The sequence below is a fragment of the Typopeltis vanoorti genome, chromosome 2 (assembly GCF_054136105.1).
Source record: "Typopeltis vanoorti isolate ZY-2024b chromosome 2, IOZ_Tvanoo_1.0, whole genome shotgun sequence".
In the NCBI taxonomy this organism is placed as follows: Eukaryota; Metazoa; Arthropoda; class Arachnida; order Uropygi; family Thelyphonidae; genus Typopeltis; species Typopeltis vanoorti.
Genome location: NC_143550.1, coordinates 46549695 through 46567474, shown reverse-complemented (window position 1 = coordinate 46567474; position 17780 = coordinate 46549695). Strand labels below are relative to the sequence as shown.

General features: G+C 36.2%; 1 protein-coding gene across 2 annotated transcripts in view; it reads left to right on the top strand.

Annotated features, from left to right (window-relative positions):
- The window catches only part of PolD2 (DNA polymerase delta subunit 2), a 186682-nt gene extending 169133 nt beyond the window's left edge, over positions 1–17549 (top strand). For both annotated transcript variants that reach the window (XM_090404738.1, XM_090404730.1), the window contains exons 9-10: positions 9630–9731; positions 17258–17549. In XM_090404738.1, coding sequence (XP_090260864.1) covers positions 9630–9731; positions 17258–17403 — 248 coding nt within the window. In that variant the 3' untranslated portion in view covers positions 17404–17549. The remainder of the gene's footprint in view (positions 1–9629; positions 9732–17257) is intronic.
- The last annotated feature ends 231 nt before the right edge of the window (positions 17550–17780 follow it).

Here is a 17780-nt window from a genome sequence, read left to right as displayed (position 1 = left end):
GGAAGCCGGTGTCCACTTTATGATATTATCAGTAGTGATTTTTTTTCTCAGCTTAATTAAAATTGTTTACAGTTTGAAAAGTAGTGCATTAAAAAAAATTAACGTTTTGAATGTGGGTGCATGCGCATTGCATAGATTAATTTTTTTTCGTAATTTAATTGGAATTTGACTATAATAATAAAGCATTGATAATGAATACCTTGTTGCACTCGTATGGAAAATAGTTGCAAATAATTAGCTAACGAAATGACCTAACCTAAATAATAAAATAAAACCCAAAAATACCGCATTTGCCGGCGTATAAGACGCACTTTTTTTCTTTGAAAATAGGTCTGAAAAACAGGGTACGTCTTATACGCCGATACTCAGTTTTTTTATTATTTTCATTTCTGGAAATTTTCTCTGTTCCGAGTTACGCGATTTCTTTATTGCTTCCTTGCGGTGTGTGTGAGAGCATTCCAGTTACATAGAGCAGTGTTTCTCAAACTTCAGACATCCGCGTTCATATGATTGGTGCCGTATTAACAAAAGATCGTGCTACTGAATGACAAAGACAAGCCGACAGTTGAGTTGAAATGCTAATTCTCTTCAACCGAATTCCTTATATAATATCTGAAACACATTCACTATATATTTCTTCGTTTTAACACGTTCACTCAAACAAAACCATATGTTACACCGGCAACATATGGTTTTGCTTGAGTCATACAGCATTTTCTGTGGGAGGGAGGGGGGGATATGCGATTCATTAGTTAGTGCCGTTTTTATCCCAGTTGTCTCTAATTGCACTGTTTGTTGAGAAACTTTGCATAGCCTGCAGACGTCTCTGTACCTTATTCAGTGATACAATAGGATTTTACGATCTCGAACTTCACAGATACATTGGATTTTATTCTATGCGTTAATGATGCTTAGCCGAAAATTGCCACGGACCCACTGAAGACCTTTCACGTACCCCCCCCCCCCCAGGGGTACGTATCACACTTTGAGAAACACTGACGTAGAGTTCAGTGGATACACATGTGCTGTCATCGACGATCACAGCTGTCCTGTTCGTTTAATCTTTCCAATTGTTGTCGCAGTTGTGAACGGTGATAAATTTCTGCCGTTAAATTTTCTCTAAATTTCTTGGCAAATTATCGCTGAAAACGTCGGCATTGTTACAATATTGCATACACGCTACGTGTGAATGTGTATGCTAAAGAACATGGAAACAGGGCTGCAGAGAGGCATTTCGGACCCCCCCCCCCCCCAACTAAGAAAATGATTGCAAATTGCCCAGAACTTGAGGCAGAACTGAATACTTGCATTTTAGACCCAAGAAAAGCGGGACTTTCAATGTCTACAAAACATGATTATTCATCAAGCGAAAGCGATAGCCACTAACAGAGGGATCACCAACTTTACTGAATCAACATCATGGTGTTCAAGATTCATGAAGAGAAACCAGCTATGTATGCGGACTAAAACAAAAAAATCACAAAAGATGCCAGCTGAATATGAAGAAAAAAAGATTGAATTTCATCATTATCATTAACATCATTAATGATAATGATCGTCATTAACGCAAGGAAACGAGAAAATTTTAAACTTGCGCAAATAGGAAACATGGACGAGGTTCCACTGACTTTTGATGTGCCCTCAAAGAAAACTGTAGATTCCAAGGGCACTAAAAGTGTTACTATTAAAACTTCGGAGCACGAAAAAACTCACTACACGGTTGTTTTATCCTGCTGTGCTGATGGGACAAAATTGCCGCCACTATTTATTTTTAAAAGGAAGACACTATCCAAAGAAAAACTGCTTAAAGGAGTGTTTGTATATGTTCACGCAAAGTGGATAGAGGAGGAATGAAGTTATGGATAGATAAAATTTGGTCTAGGTGCCCTGGTGGACTGTTGAAGAAGCCTGCCATGCTAGTATGGGATCAGTTTCGTTCTCACAGAACAGACGATGTTACAAATAAACTCAAGGAATTGAAAACTCAGTTAGCTGTAATTCCAGGAGGTCTATCTAGTCAGCTTCAACCTTTAGATCTCTGTATTAGTAAACCATTTAAGGTATTTATGAAGGAGAAGCGGAACAGCTGGATGCAATCTTCAGATTTTGAGGTTACGTCATCAGGAAGAAGGAAGAGGCCTGGCTTTTCGCAAGTTTGTGAGTGGGCCAAAGCTTCATGGGATGCTGTGAAAACTGAGACAGTAGTTAAATCCTTTAAGAAGTGTGGAATTAGTAATGCACTGGATGGTACAGAGGACAGTTTGTTGTATGAGGACTCAGATTCTGATTTAGAAGAGGTTTCAAGTGTCTCTTATTTAGCTCTGGAGATGAATTTCTGGGTTTTGACGATTAAATGGTGGGTACCCTTTCATAGTTAGATTAGGTATTTGTGGAAAGTAGACCTATTATTACTTTATATTTGAAATACTGTAAATTCATTATAATATTCAGTGATAAAGTTTTTTTCCTAAAAAATGTGTACAAAAAAGGGGGTGCGTCCTATACGCCGGCAAATATGGTAACTAGTGTAGATTTTTTTTTAAATGCAGATTTAATGCACATATTAAAGTTATTAGTATTTTTATGCTCCTTTCCTTGATTGGTCTAGGTGGCATAATATTGATTACTAAACAACAGTGAATAATTCATTGCCCTTTGAATGTATGAAAGAACAATAACTTAACAGAATGTGTTGCAAACATGAGTTCCAGATAAGGACAAAGCAGAATATCGATGAATGCAGCAGTGCATGCATATTACTGTTAGTGGGTGAGGTTTCACAATACTCAGGCACACATTGAACACCTACACAATTCATAGTTCTCGGCAGTTTTAAACGTCTTCTCTTCCTGTAGGTAATTCATTCTGCAAGCGAACATTTCATTCCATTTTTACTCCACATGGCTTAACGATAATGAATTTTGAAGTTTTAGTTATCGGTATGTTTCGTACTGTTAGCTTAGTTATTTTTATTTACGAAACTCAGCGAGAATCTCCAAATTTTAATATAATTGTTTTTAAGTTAAGGGATATTACATCCCATATTGTTTCTTAGCCGTTCACTGATGAGACCTCAATAAAGGTTGAAACCGGTCTGGGTTTCAACCTTTATTTTCAACCTTCTCTCATAATGTAGAACAGTAATACAGCTCCTAGGAGCTAAGTTCACATTATGGGTAAATACCAAGAATAGTGATCGGAGCTTGCCCCACCCTTACTATGAGTTGCCTCAGTGTAGCACTACCAAATGGGTCAGATGTTGCACTATCCAGGTATTTGCTTACGCTTGGAATCGCCGAACTTTATATAGTTTCTATATTCGGCTAAGAAACAATATGGGATGTAATATCCCTTAACTTAAATAAGTTCATGTTGCCGAATTGAAGCCTTTGGCTCTTCATATAATTAATAATTGTTTTTAATTTGTAAAATTTCAGTAATGAATAATATATTAATATAAAAATCAACCGCGCGGTTAGCCTAGTGTCTTTGCGTTTGGCAACCATATGCCTGGGGAAGGAGTGTCCCAGGTTCGATTCCCGTTGTAGACGTGAGGAATTTGAGGATCTTCCTCAGGCATAGCCAAGTTAGCCGGTCTTGGGCGCGGTCAGTAGGGTTTTTTTCCGCCAGTTTATCTGGCGTTTTTCATCCCGCAAACAGGCAAACCGGCCCCGTGAACATACGCTTCTACAGCCAAAAATATATCTCCCCCCCCCCCCCAGCGGCAGACCAGGCGACGGGTCGGTTGGGAGTAGTACTAACAAGAAGTCGCATCTAAAGTAACACACGGACCCTGCATAGGAAGCGGGAATAACGCGTAGAAGAAGAAGAAGATTAATATAAAAATCACTTTTATAGTACGATTTCTAAATGATATAATAAAGCGCTCTGTTAGAACATATAAAATGTTATTTTACAATGAATCGCATATCGTATATATGATATTCACTTTATTCTGGAATGTGTGGCAATTGATTGCTACTCTGTATTGTTTCCAGGCGACTTTCGCCTGGAGCAGTATTGTATAGTTCTTAATCACGTACTGCTTATTAATTTGGTTAAAGATCCTAGTTGCAGAATTTGTACATATATGTAATGAGAATTTGATTAAATGTCGTGGAAGGAAAGCAAACCCCAACGTGTAATCAGTGCATGCTGCTGTTTCACTCACGGCTGTACAGGTGGTACCGACTGTCATGGCTCTCTTGATGATTGTATTTGACAGTGTCTGACTGTTTCTCAACGAAATATGCTTCAGCTTAGACCTGTGCTAGACTTAGTTACTTCCTGGAGCTTTTATGTCTAGCACTTTTTTTTAGGGGGGGGGGGGGTCAGTTTTTCTAAATAATTTATTGATTAAATGAAATTTTCTCTCAAAGTATGCCATTAATCAGTAAAAATTCATTGCTAAAACTTTAAATAAAAGTTTCAGAAGATGAATTTTAATCATGTGCATTGAAATAAAGCCACACACACACACACACACACACACACACGCATATATATATATATATATATATATATATATATATATATATATATATATATGTAGAAAGTATTTTACCTTGGGTATAATAACGGGCTGTGCATTAAGGGTAAATATTAAGAATAGTGATCAGAGCTTATTCTACCTTTACCGTGAGTTGCCTTGACTTGCACTACTTTGAGGGTCAGTTAGACTCGCAATACGTGCATGCGCAAACTTAACTTGTTTGTCTGTTTGCTTACTTGGGAAATGGAGTAAAACCAGGTTAAAAATAGCTTGGTATCTTTAACATATATATATATATATATATATATATATATATATTGTATTTTCGAAAATTGACTGTAACTGAGTTAGGAAGTGTGTGTTTCATATAAAAACATCGCTTTGCACAGATTCGTGTGAATATATTATAACGTGTTTATAGCTTTTCGTGTGTCTGTGTGCGTGGGCATTATCTGACAACTACTCATTATTTGTTAATTTTTAAGTTTGTAAATATTCATTTCAATTGAAATTTATTTCGTTTAGCTTGGAGGACTCCTGCACGAAGTACATTTAAGTTTGCGAATAGCTTTTGTAACAAATCAAATTCCAATCACACCAAGCCAGTTGGTGTGATTGGAATTTGATAAAATAACTAAGGCTGTAAAGGGTTACATATTGATTTGTTAATTGCATATATTCTCTTATTTGTCCCTCCTATTTACAGAATGCCTCTGTAACACAGTCACAAGTACCGCGATATATACGTTTTTGGTTAGAAAGGCTGGAGACAGAGAAAGTTAACAGACATCAGTAAACTGCACGCAGAGTTTAGTTGCTGCATCCCATAATTTCGTGGTAACCTCCGTGACGCCAGATATGCAGAGTGAAATCAGGTTCAGTTGTTTTGAAAACACAGACTAGAGGAATTTTTTCTGTGTTCTATCTCTCCTCAGTCGATTTCAGAGTTAGTTTATAGGTAACTCTGAAATACAAGAAGTAGCTCCCTCTTCCGAAAGAAACCTTTTTTTTTTTTTTTAAATAACAAACAAATAAATCTGCCCTGCAACTGAGTAAAATCGACCGGAGAGCACACATAAATATAACGGTGATATCACCTTTCAAGTACAGATCTGCTGCTTTTTCTTTTAAGCCCTCTTTTTAGCACTAGGTGAGTGCCACTTACTCTCGTAAATAAAAATGCATTAGAGGATTTTTAATACTGCAATAAATTCCCATAAGTTATTAATTTATGGATGATTCCTGTGCATTGGAAGCGAATGAAAATTATTTTGAGAATGAACTACGACGTCCTTGCTTCTACGCTGCCACTTCTATTTGTCACTAATTATAAATATACGCACATATAACAATGAATTCTTGAAATCTAATTATATCCTTTCAGCCGAATAACTCGAGAGATTTCTTTTACAGTATCATTTCATAGTGTATATAATCTTCAAGGTTATGTATACTATCAAATAGTATTTCCTGCCTGGCTTTCTGTATGGCAGTTTTCTTCTACGTTCTGCTTTTGTGAAGTCCCTGATCCGCTCTTTTTGATCTTCGAGTACTCCTGACTGCATCAAATCACCCATGGCTTGAATTTTCTCTGGGTCTTTATCCTGTTCTTTTTGCATATCTTTCACATCTCATTCTATTTAAGTGACCGTACCATTTCAGAGTAGCTCTTTCTACTGCTTCTTCCTACGGCTTCAGCCTACATCGAGCCTTGGTCACGATTCTACTGCATAGGTCTACATAGGCCTTTTAAATAGAATGTTAGAGAAAATTTATAAGTAGTACATAGTAAATTAATTCCTCTGGCTAGAACATATCATTACATCACCTTTCTTATGGATGGGGCATATGACGCTCAGATCCCATTCGTCTGGAATTGTTTTATTAATCCAGATTTTGTTGATAAGTTCAGATAGTTGCTTTAAGTATTCTGTACCTGCACTTTTAATTAATTCTGCTTGTATCCTATCCATTCCTGGGGCCTTATTGTTAAGTTTTTTTAATAGCTGCATCCACTTATGCATCTGTTGGTACTGGTTCAAGTGCTTCTAGATATTGGCTCTCTTCCATATCATCTAATTGACCAAATATATTGAATTCAAGAGTTGATCGAAATGCTCTGCCCATCTTCCTAGTATCATTTCATTCCCACTCAAAATTATACCCTCTTTATCCCTACATAAGTTGTTCTAGGCTGGAAATCTTTCCGACTACTAGTTAACTTTCGATAGAAAGATCTGCTTTCATACTCCTGAGATGTTCCAATTCTTAAGTTCATCCTCATGGTATTTCTTCTATTTATTCTTATGCACTCTTTTTTTTTTTCTTTTTTAGCCAAACGATATTCCTCCACAGTTTCGAGTATGGTTCCTTTGCTGCATTTGTTTATGTATGTGCCTCATTTTTTTAATACAGTCACACACGTTCACATTCTGCATCAAACTAATGGTTATATTTAACTCTATTGATTTTTCCTAATACTATGTTTGCTGTTGTCACTGTGACCCTAAGAACATCCCAAGATTCATTAACACTCTCACCAATGGTTAGACAAGACAGGTTTTCCTGATTTTCTCACCATATTTAGCTTTAACTTCCAATTCCTTCAATCTTTTCTTATTAAACTTTCTAGCATGGGACCCAGAGATTCTGCTTCTAATCTTTGATATAATCAAATAGTGATCAGAGTCAATATTTGCTCCTCTGTAGTTTCTTTTTATACATCAAATTGGATAGGTGTCTTGCATCTATTAAAAGATGATCAATTTGGTTAAAGGTCTCCATCAGGAGACTTCCAGGTCATTTTATAAATATCTTAATGATTAAACATTTTACTACCATTAACCATATTTCTTGAAGAAGCAAAGTTGATCAATCTTGTCCCATTGTCATTAGTATCATTATGTAAACTATATTTTCCAATGGTTGGCCTGTATGTATCCTGTTTGTCTATCTTGGCATTTATATCAACTATAATAATTTTTACTTCCTCTTTGGATGTAAAAAATATTATAGGTGATATAAATGATCTTATCTAATTCATCATAAAACAACTCTTTTTCAGCATCATTTTCTTCATTTGGTGCACATGTACACAGATAAAACTGTAGTTAAAAAAACTGTCCTTTAATTCGTAACCTACATATTCCAAGTGAGTTTGCTTTGAAGTCCATGATAAGATGTTTTATCCTCTTGTTTACAATGAAACCTGTTCCAAACGTGATCTTTCTTTTGACAAGTATAAAAAATATGATTTTTCTTTTCGTAATCTCCTCTCCTCCATCTCATTTCTTGGATAGCTGTAACAAGTATCCTGTATTTATCCAATTGCTCCAGCATCGGTAAAAAGAGAGTACGTTCCATGATCCAATTTTCAAATCTTTAAGGCATTTTCTCCCCATTTAGTCCATCCAACAGTTATTTCTTTAGATTTCGTGACGAGTTTTTTCCCCCACGGTAGGGTCATCAGCCCCACATCCCACCTGAAGGACCAGGCCTCCGTATTTATGACCCCCGGAGACTGGGTGACCCAGCTTTATCAGGAGGCACTGGATACCCATTTTAGTCGCCTCTTACGACATGCATGGGCTACCATGGGACTATTCTTATACCCAGGCCGCCACACGGGGTCTGTTACGAGGTCAGGAGGTTCCCTAAAAAACATCTTCCACTGCTCTAGGTTGGGAATTTTGTTCAAAATATAGACCTGCCTCTGGATGAGTCGCCATCCAAATATCACACCATGTGATTCGGTCTTGTAGGAATCATCAAGAATGATGTGGTTTCATCACCTCTTCCACGCAGGCTTGAGGAAATGAAGGAACGCATTGTAGCCCTCCATTTCAACCATCCACGGGTATATGCTACAAAGGGTCTGGGATGAGCGATTACAATATTGAGCATTAGTAAGATTACTAATTGATTTTCTATTTTTTAAAACTTTCTTTGCCTTCCTGTGTTCATTAAGGAGTTATGTTTCTATACTTTGAGAGATCTTGATATGAGAATTTGGTTGACTCAATCAAGGTCTTTAGAGTTTTTCCCCGTTTGCCTCTTATGTTTTTTTTTTTTTTTCAGTAATATTTGTATATTTGAGATGTAACTCATATCTGAGTTACATCTCAGATATGAAAATGTCTTCGACTCTTTTTCTGAAAAAAGTACGCTCTTCAAGTTCTAAGTGCTCCTTTTCGTTTAAAAGGGATAGTCATTTTTATCCTGTTCAAAGAAGAAGAATTGAGGTCATTCCCCTTGTCTTCTCTTCCTGAACCCTAGTACCTGAATAAATCAATTTATGCTTTATCGTTTTGACGATTCTCACCAGCATGATTCGTTTCATTAGCACTGAAACAATATTTAAATAAAATTAAACATGACAAACAACTAACAGTTTTGTAATTCCTTGCTACTTCCACTTATTATTATTATTATTAATGCTTCTTGCGTTTGATTGTCTTCAATTCTATTAATGTCCCACTTGCTAACTTATTTTTCAGGTTCCCTGACAAAAACAGCGGGGATTACAAAACTACGAACACTTGTGAAGCCTATCGTTTGGTTCATCCAATTATGGTGAATTGTGAGAATCAGGATTTAGTCGCCTTTATTTGAGAAACTAGGTCGGTAGCCATTGAAGTTTTCCAAGATCTTCTTTAATCACATTCTTCCGAAGTATTTTCGTAACTGGTCGAGACTGGGAAGCAATGATTACAGATTTGCTTTTGTTTATCGCATTTTTAAGAACTGACTGGCGAAACTGCAGATTAATTTTCAGTGATTCCAGTATACTGCTGCACTAGCATAATGCCACACTTAACTTTGCAAAACAAGCTAACTGTCTTTCCTTTCTTTGCATGGACCGAGCCAGCGTAAAAGTAAGGTTGATGATTATTAAAAAGTGGGAAAAGCAATGCAGTAGCATGCTTAAAAATGAAGCAATTTTTTTTTCTTTACACTTTCTCCGTTCTTTTTTTTTTTCATACAAATAAGAAATTCTGCTTTTCATTTTTCTTCGATGAGTGATATTCCGACCAGGATAGAAGGATATTCGCTGTAATAATTTTATTCTAACATAATCTTCCAAATAAGCAGCATTTTCCCCCCCAAAAAATAATATTCTATTCTGATATTTTAACAGATTGTTATCCATACTACGAAGAGGATCCTTTTATTTTAACGGAATGCCCTCACGTGTATTTTGCTGGGAACCAGAAAGAGTATGCTACTAAATTATATCATGGTAAGTCTTAGTTTCTTACAGGAAAATATTGAAAATACTTTGAAGAAGAATGCTGTGTGTGCACATGCACATATTTTCTCTTCAAAGAATACTTTGAAGAGAAAATATGTGCATGCGGCTCTGTGACATAAATGTTATCAATGGGGTTATCTATTTCTGGTGGTGAGCTCCCAGTGACAGTGGATATTTTCATTCAGCGTTTTTATATATTTTACTTCGTTCTACTTCTGTTTTTATTATCGTATTCTCCTGACTGCCATCATTAGATCCAACATCCTATTGCCGTGTGGTGCGATGGACATCCAGAAATGGAGAACTTACCACTCTGCGCTCGCTGCTTTGGCAAGAAGAGGACTTCTACATGGCCCAACCAGGATCTGGCTTGCCTGCAAGGGAAAGCAGAATTACTGTAATTCTTTTCCATAGTCCGTTGTGATCAAATATTAGGTATATGATTGTGGAATGAGAATGTGGAATGAAACGTGTAAGAAATTGCATTTGGTAACAGATTAACCCTAGCTTCATGTTGTTCCTTAGATTAAAGATTACCAGGACTCTCACCAGTCCTAGCCAGGTTCAGAAATTATTGAAACAACAAAAAAAAAAAGAAAACATCAGAAATGTATACAAACACATCATTATTGCTAATCCATTCAGCTGTTGAGCGTCGAATCGGAAGCATGGTACACCTCTTTATCCAGAAGGGCTGGCCAGATCCCAAAAATTGTTTAAAAAAAAAAAAAACTCCGTTCACGAGATGTCCTCATTAAAACGGTATCTAAGAAAAATATTCTGAAAAAATCTGCTCGGCAGGGTGTGGCGAATTCGTCGCTTCATAACACAGCTTTCCAAGTTTCCACGTACACGCTTTTTGCACCACTGAAGACGATGCTGCATGTTGGTTCTAGTGATGTGGGGCTTGCATATTGCGGTCCTATCATGGAAACTGATGTTGTGAGCCTCAGTTCTGAATGTTTTTGTGTAGGTTATTCCAGTTGATGCTCGAATTTCGCATTCAACGTATCGGCCAACGAATGGCGGTTTTTACATATTATTCGCCGTAGCACCCTACGGTCACATACATCACCCTACAGGCACTTGCAGTTTACTCCCTTCGCTTCCATCTCAGTATGGTATCACTGATTGTTGATCTGCGATGGCTCAATTTGGCGAACAGATATCGGCTTGTAACATGGCATCCTATCACAACGCTTCTTTCAAATGTCTTTAGTTCCCTTCTCGCAGCCATTTCACCGGGACAGAGTTGCACTGACTTGGGAGCATCATATTCCTCCAATTTCTACCGCTACAAGAGACTCGTCACGTGTCACGATGCATCTTACCCATTGGGGTGTTCGTTGACTTTTATTTCCAAGCTATGTAATCTTGAAGACTATATCTGGAAAACAATGTCGGAACTTCTTATTAATTCAGATGGCATTTTACGATTTCGTTAAGAGCGCTTTGTGATTGTTGGGACAAATTACGAATGTGGAATGAAACGTGTAAGAAATTGCATTTGGTAACAGATTAACCCTCGCTTCATGTTGTTCCCTAGTACATTAATTCCCCGACATTCCGAACGGAATGTCCAAGTTCGTAACGATGTATTATAGGAATGCTGATAGTAGTGCCATTCCCAGGAAACGATATTCTCTAACTGAATAGATCGGAATGGCTATATTAAAGATTTTGTGAAGAAATAATCATATACCACACAGGACTAATATTTTTCACTGCGGATTTCCATGGGGACCAGTTTCCTCTGACTGGAGACTGTATTAATTAACTTATTTCATCCACTCATGAAGCTGGTCATCGGTACGACCAGTATGGCTGAAATCATTTAGTGGCGCTCATTAATTCTCAGAGTTCCGTCTTAACGGACTTCTTACAAATGTTATTTTTTGTTAGATGGCAAAACGAGCAGCAGATTCTCTTCTGGTTGTTGGGAGGACGAAGATATAGCGCCTGTTGTGAAAATATACCCTAAACTGGTAATTCTTTCAAGCCCAGATGCAATGCTCGCCAGTACGTGTCTAGCGAACATGCATCTGGAAAGAAAAAAAAATCATTATGTACTTTATACATATAATTTTTCTACGACCTTTGGTCCCAGTGAAATCATAATTGAAACGATTCGACAGATTTTAATACCGGTCCTAAATACCAAATTTCATTAATCACATTAAGCCAGCGTTGGAATAATATCAGTTTAAGTGATTTTGTCAAGAGATCCTATTGAAACCTCGTGGACGTCATAATATCTACATTTTATTACAATCTATCCATCCGCACCGCAGTAATGCAATATATAAATTTGCGAAAGTACCTAGAAAGGATGAAGTAATAATTCATATGCCATTTTCCAGCAAGAAGTGTTTTTTTGATTTAGCATATAGAACACATATAATCATTATTTACAATATATACAATGAAAGCACAGTACAGTATAAAGTTATAAATTCAGAAACCTTTTGGATTATCTTAAATACATCCTCAAGGATAAATTAAAATGACCCATTATGGCCAATAATATCGAGCTGATGTTGGCTTTAAAATTTTGTAATTTAGGCTAAAATCTTGCGCCTAAGCGATACTTGTCTATTAATCACTGATTTACTGTTCTAGAAGTTTGAAAATGTTAACCGATTGCAAATTCCAACTCTTCCTCTATCTGTACTGACGAATTACTTTACGTGATTATTTTTATTTATTCTTATATCAGTGTACTAAATGTAGTAGACTAAATTATTTAAATGTTCGTATGTTTAAATAGAGAAGCGTTTTTTAGTAAAAGGTAACAAGATGAGCCACGTGTGACCTGTTTGACATGTAGTCCGAAAGCCGAGCCAATTTTCCATGTCTAGAGTCGTAACTGTACACGTCCACTATTTGGAGTTATAGGCGGGTCTCCTGTAATCAGCCAATTACTTGCAACCATAGTGTGCGTCGCTGTTCGCGCGTAAAATGGATTAAGCCATCCGCCTGCCAGTGAAATTCGTAACTAAACTCCCGCGAAGATGACACTACCTTAGTGTTTCGTACCATTCCATCTCCATACGCAGCTGTTGCCTCGCGGCCACTCGATACTCAGAGTCCCGCGTGCTGATGTTCTCATCTCTCTAATTGTTTCGTTTCACTTAATGAAGTCTTATAAAAGGGAGTAAAAGCATTTAATTAGAGTGTGTGCACACTGTTATAGACCATGTCACAAGCAATCGAGAAATATCGAACAAAATTGTTAAGTGTACTTAAGACAATTTCAACGTTTTTACCTTATGTTTTTGGAAGTGATGCGTATTGTGGATAACACTACTTGAGTCATTGAGATTGTTTGGGGACTTGTTTGTACGAATGTTAGAACTGCGACCTGCCTTAAGCGATGCATGTTTCATTGTTCTGGTGTGACAGCTACTTTCGTTCCTTTGGTTTTTGCAAGTTTTAACTGAAATTCAACATCATTTGAAATTTCGCAATTTCAAATGATGGCGAATTTTAAAATAAGCACTAGACAAAAGAAATTAGTTGCAAAATTTATCATGTATACAAATCTGTACTATCATAACAGATGTCCACACCACTGTCTACATTAGATATTTTTGTAATGGCTACTAGTATATACTTCTTTAGTTCAAGTATTTTTATATGCACTGTTAGTGTTAAACGGGTATTTTTTCCGGTTGTCGTTTCACTGTATACAGCAAGCACTTTGGGTCATTTTCTGCGATTGCAATAAATATATGTCTGTCAATGTGGCATGCTTTGTCCTTTAATTATTTTAATAATCCAAATGTTTATGTACTTGCAAGGATTGGAGACAGTGGTGTAGCTAGACCTTTTGCCGCCCCTCTCAATACACCTCAAAAATACCACAAAAAGTCAAAATGACGTATAAGGAAATAAATTAAAACACTATGTTTATTTTTTAAGTAAAACTTTAATTTCAACATTCTAAAATGTTATTGTTTTTTTCTTGCTTTTCTGTTAGCAAAGTCGTCGATGACATTGGCGAAGTCTATTTCATGGTAATGTAGGTAATTCTTAATCAGTTGTATTTAGAAAAACTCCTCTCACAATTAGCAACACTTACATCAATTGTGAGGAAAATTCGTAGTAGTATTACAATATTTGGAACTGAGTTCTCGAGACTGTATTTTAGAATTAGCTGCAAAAGTTCAGAAAGGTTCAAAGTTGCGTCTCCCCCTAGCTCCGCTTCTGAGGAGAAAGAAAAGCAGTAGTTGCATACTGTTGACCAACATTTGAAGTTGGTATGGAATGATATACTTTATCGCTCGGAAATATTTGATGGCACTAGTGACAGCTCATGTTCAATAAGTTAGATTTTATTTTTGACTGTTAGATTTACATTTTTCGATTGTTCATTTATCGCGACCAGATTAATGTTCGATGGTCGTCTTTCGCAGTGAATCGATTTTCCTAAGGTACTGAAAATGTGGTTACAGTGAACATTCGTTATAAGGCATTTTCCTGATTGTGTAAACTCTGATTTCAGAACTTATTTGCGTATTATTTTTAACCTACTCTTGAAGAAAGTGGACATCAGATCACTGTACTCCCTTACGATTCATCTCCACTTTTTGAACAACAAAACCTAAAAACGTGGACATCGTGCCATTATAATGCCCTATTCATAAATCTTCTTTAATGTTCTACTGCTACCCAAATGGTGCCAGTATGAAGTGATGAAGTTGGCTTATCCAAATATGGCATGAAAAAAAAAATTGTAAAAATCAAATTTGGCTATCAAAAAACAAAAAAAAAAATTTTTTTTTTGGTACCTGTCCTTGACTTACATTTCTCAAATGTATCAAATATTAAGTAATAAATAAATAAGAATGATAGACAAACTTGCATTTCTATATTGAATATATATATACAATTTAGAAGCCTAAAGATGATACCACAAATGCATGTACTAGTATATATTATCCCAGAACATTAAAATCATTTAAGCCCATCGTTTATAAGATGGAGTACATAATGCAGTTTTAGCAGTAGCTTACACTGCTGTATGCATTTTAAATTGACAATCTCTTCTTTATATACTCACAGTTAAGTTTTTCGAATAAAATATTGAATGGAAATAACCGCACAAAAGACGAAAATTGTGATGACGAGAACGCACGCAATTACCAGACAATACAGTCACCTCGTAGACTTAGTTGCTTTAATTGTCATTACATGCTCATCCCTTCTCGTTGCATTTTTTTTGGCATTGAGATACTATTGTCCAACATTAACATACATTTCGTACAAAAAAAATGCTGCGAAAAAAAAAAAGGCAGGAGGGGAGAGAACTACTATAACGATGAGCACATTATACTAAGTATAAACTACCAGAATGGGCAAAATAATAGGTAATACTATTATTTTGCTTTACTTTTGATGGCTTATCAACTGGTAACGGAAGAGAACATAAGCTAAGAATGCCTTCCACCTACGAATAATATATGAGACGTTCATTAAGGTGTCAACATTTTGCACATTCTGGGTAATTTTTTAAAATTATTAAAAACCAATCTTATAATGTGCATAATAAAGTTTCCAAGAGCTACAAGTGATTTTCAGTCATAATTTCAAGAGAGAACTCAAAAATTCAAGATGATTGAAAACTATAGCATATGTGCAATCTCTCTAATATGAATACAATTGCTCAAGTCGCATTAATAGATATGATAAATAATGACAGAATGACACCTGCATTTTTTCTCGAATAACCCGAGGATTAAGTATGAATACACGCTAAATGACTCATTCCCATCTTCGCCTTTCCTTTCGTGTTAGGTTCAGTTGCCATTCATGATCAAGCAACTCCTCTTTTTTAGAAACCTGATACTGCTTTTGATAGGCGGTTAACCCTACCTGATATGTCTGTAAATTGTATGTATTTTCTTGTGATTACACGCAATGTTTTTTATGACTTTTTCCAGGAAACGTTGCGAACAGTAAAGTCATAAGCGGGCAAAGCGCTAGATAATCTGAGAACTTTACTGTTGAGACTAAACGCCGGCCTTTTTCAAGCCACTTTAGACTTCTAAATATGGTGCAAGGCGATGGTTTCACACTGGACAAAGAAATCATCATTTAGCATGAAAATGGAGTGATTCAGAGTTAACGAACTTTAACAGAGTTGTTATCTTAGGCTGCTGTATCCGTCGGTAATTACTTCCTGTAATTCGATATAAACTGTGACGGAGGTTATTAAATGATGGTAAAGAGACTCGATAAATAATCAGGTAAACTGGTAGCTGCGGAAAGGATCGGAAAAGGATGTGAAATAATTAGTCGCTTTATATCGCTTCCAGCGCTGTTCTTGACACCATTGTATTCTTCTCTGTTGCGATCGACATGCTTGGTGTTTGATTTATATGCGGCTTCAAGTAGAAACCGAGACAGCTGCTCTTTCGTACTGTGATATTAACCTGAACCTCTGTAGATGCTCTGAACTTCTGTTTGATCGTTTCCACTTCTGATTGCCGAAATTTCCATACAGTTCTTCTGATTACTTTTTGGTCCCTTAGGATTAGCTTCTGGTATGCCTTTCTCAGCTGAAGTGGGACCATGACATTCCCATCGGTGTATAATGTCTGCAGTCGGCCTTGGGTGATGCACCCTGTTACCAGTGTTATGATATGACATCCTCTGATAACATCTCTTGCAAAGCTTAAGTTCTCCAAAAGCTGTTCATTGACAATATGCAGTACAATCGATCACTTGTAATGACAGGGATATCTGTCAGTACGTTTCATTCGAAAGCAGACTTAATACTTATATCAGTACACTATGCACTTTATTGCAACAAATCTCCCCCCCCCCCTCCCGATAAACAAATCACGTCACTTCAGGCATTGTTTCCACAAACATCCATACTACAGCGGGCTTCAACCCTTAACAGCTTGGTAGAAAAGCAGATATGCTCACCTATCTATCCATCATCACCTAACCTGGCATAATATTGTGGAAAAAGAAATATCAAATTACTCCTGCATCAGTAAAGACTAGTGTCATGTATTTGTGTTAAAACAACAATACAGTAATAAAAACATCTACTTATTTGGCAGAAACTGTAGCCATTAAGGTTAACGCCGATTCCTACAATTTTTTTTTTTTTTTTTTTTTTTTTTTTTTTTTTTTTTTTTTTTTTATAGTGTTTGGAGCTTGCTACTGAATTTCCGAAAATTAAAACGAAAAGCGCATTTAATTTCTTTTATATATAGAAATAAAATTGAATTTTCTGTGTCAAAACTTTCTCCTATATGTCGATAATTTAATTAGCGATTGCGAATATGTTCATATAGGAAGCAATTATATCAACATTTTAGAAATGCATCACAGAAATATTTCTAAAAGTGTAATTGTAATTTGCAACTTTTTTTGTGTTTAGAATTTTTTTTTTTTTTTATGTATTTGTTAAAGTGTGGGACTAGATTTGCTGCAGTGATGCACATGTTTGCGCACATTCGTTAATATCGTAATAATGAGGATTTCGTTTTTTCTTTCAGGACCAGACGGACAATCTGTTCGCTTGATTTCTTTGCCTCGTTTCTTCAAGACGTTTACATGTGCCTTGGTAAATCTGCGGACTCTTGAGTGTTCGCCCTTGATGTTTGACAGCTCGTTCCAAACAGCAGATACTCCTGATATGTAAATAAATGAAGCCGCTGTAAATACTTTGCTGCACTTTGAGTTTTATAACAAATCGCAAATTTGCTTATTTTTAAATTTTCTTAAACACGAATTCCTTATACTTCATCGTAACCGAATAAAGGAATTAAAACAGTTTTTAAACATTAATGGATAATTTATTGAATGAAATTTTCATCAACCAAACTTAATAATCAGTAGAATAAAACAAGTAGTGAAAGTGTTTTCACCTTTGTTCTCTCGCATTCTAGAATTAAAACTTTTCCAACGACAGTTACTTCATTTTATGAAAATGAAGTAACTTGAAAATTACTTCATTTTCAATGAAAATTGAAAATCTCATTCGGTTCCACTGCATTCCTGAGATGAACCGACTTCCTG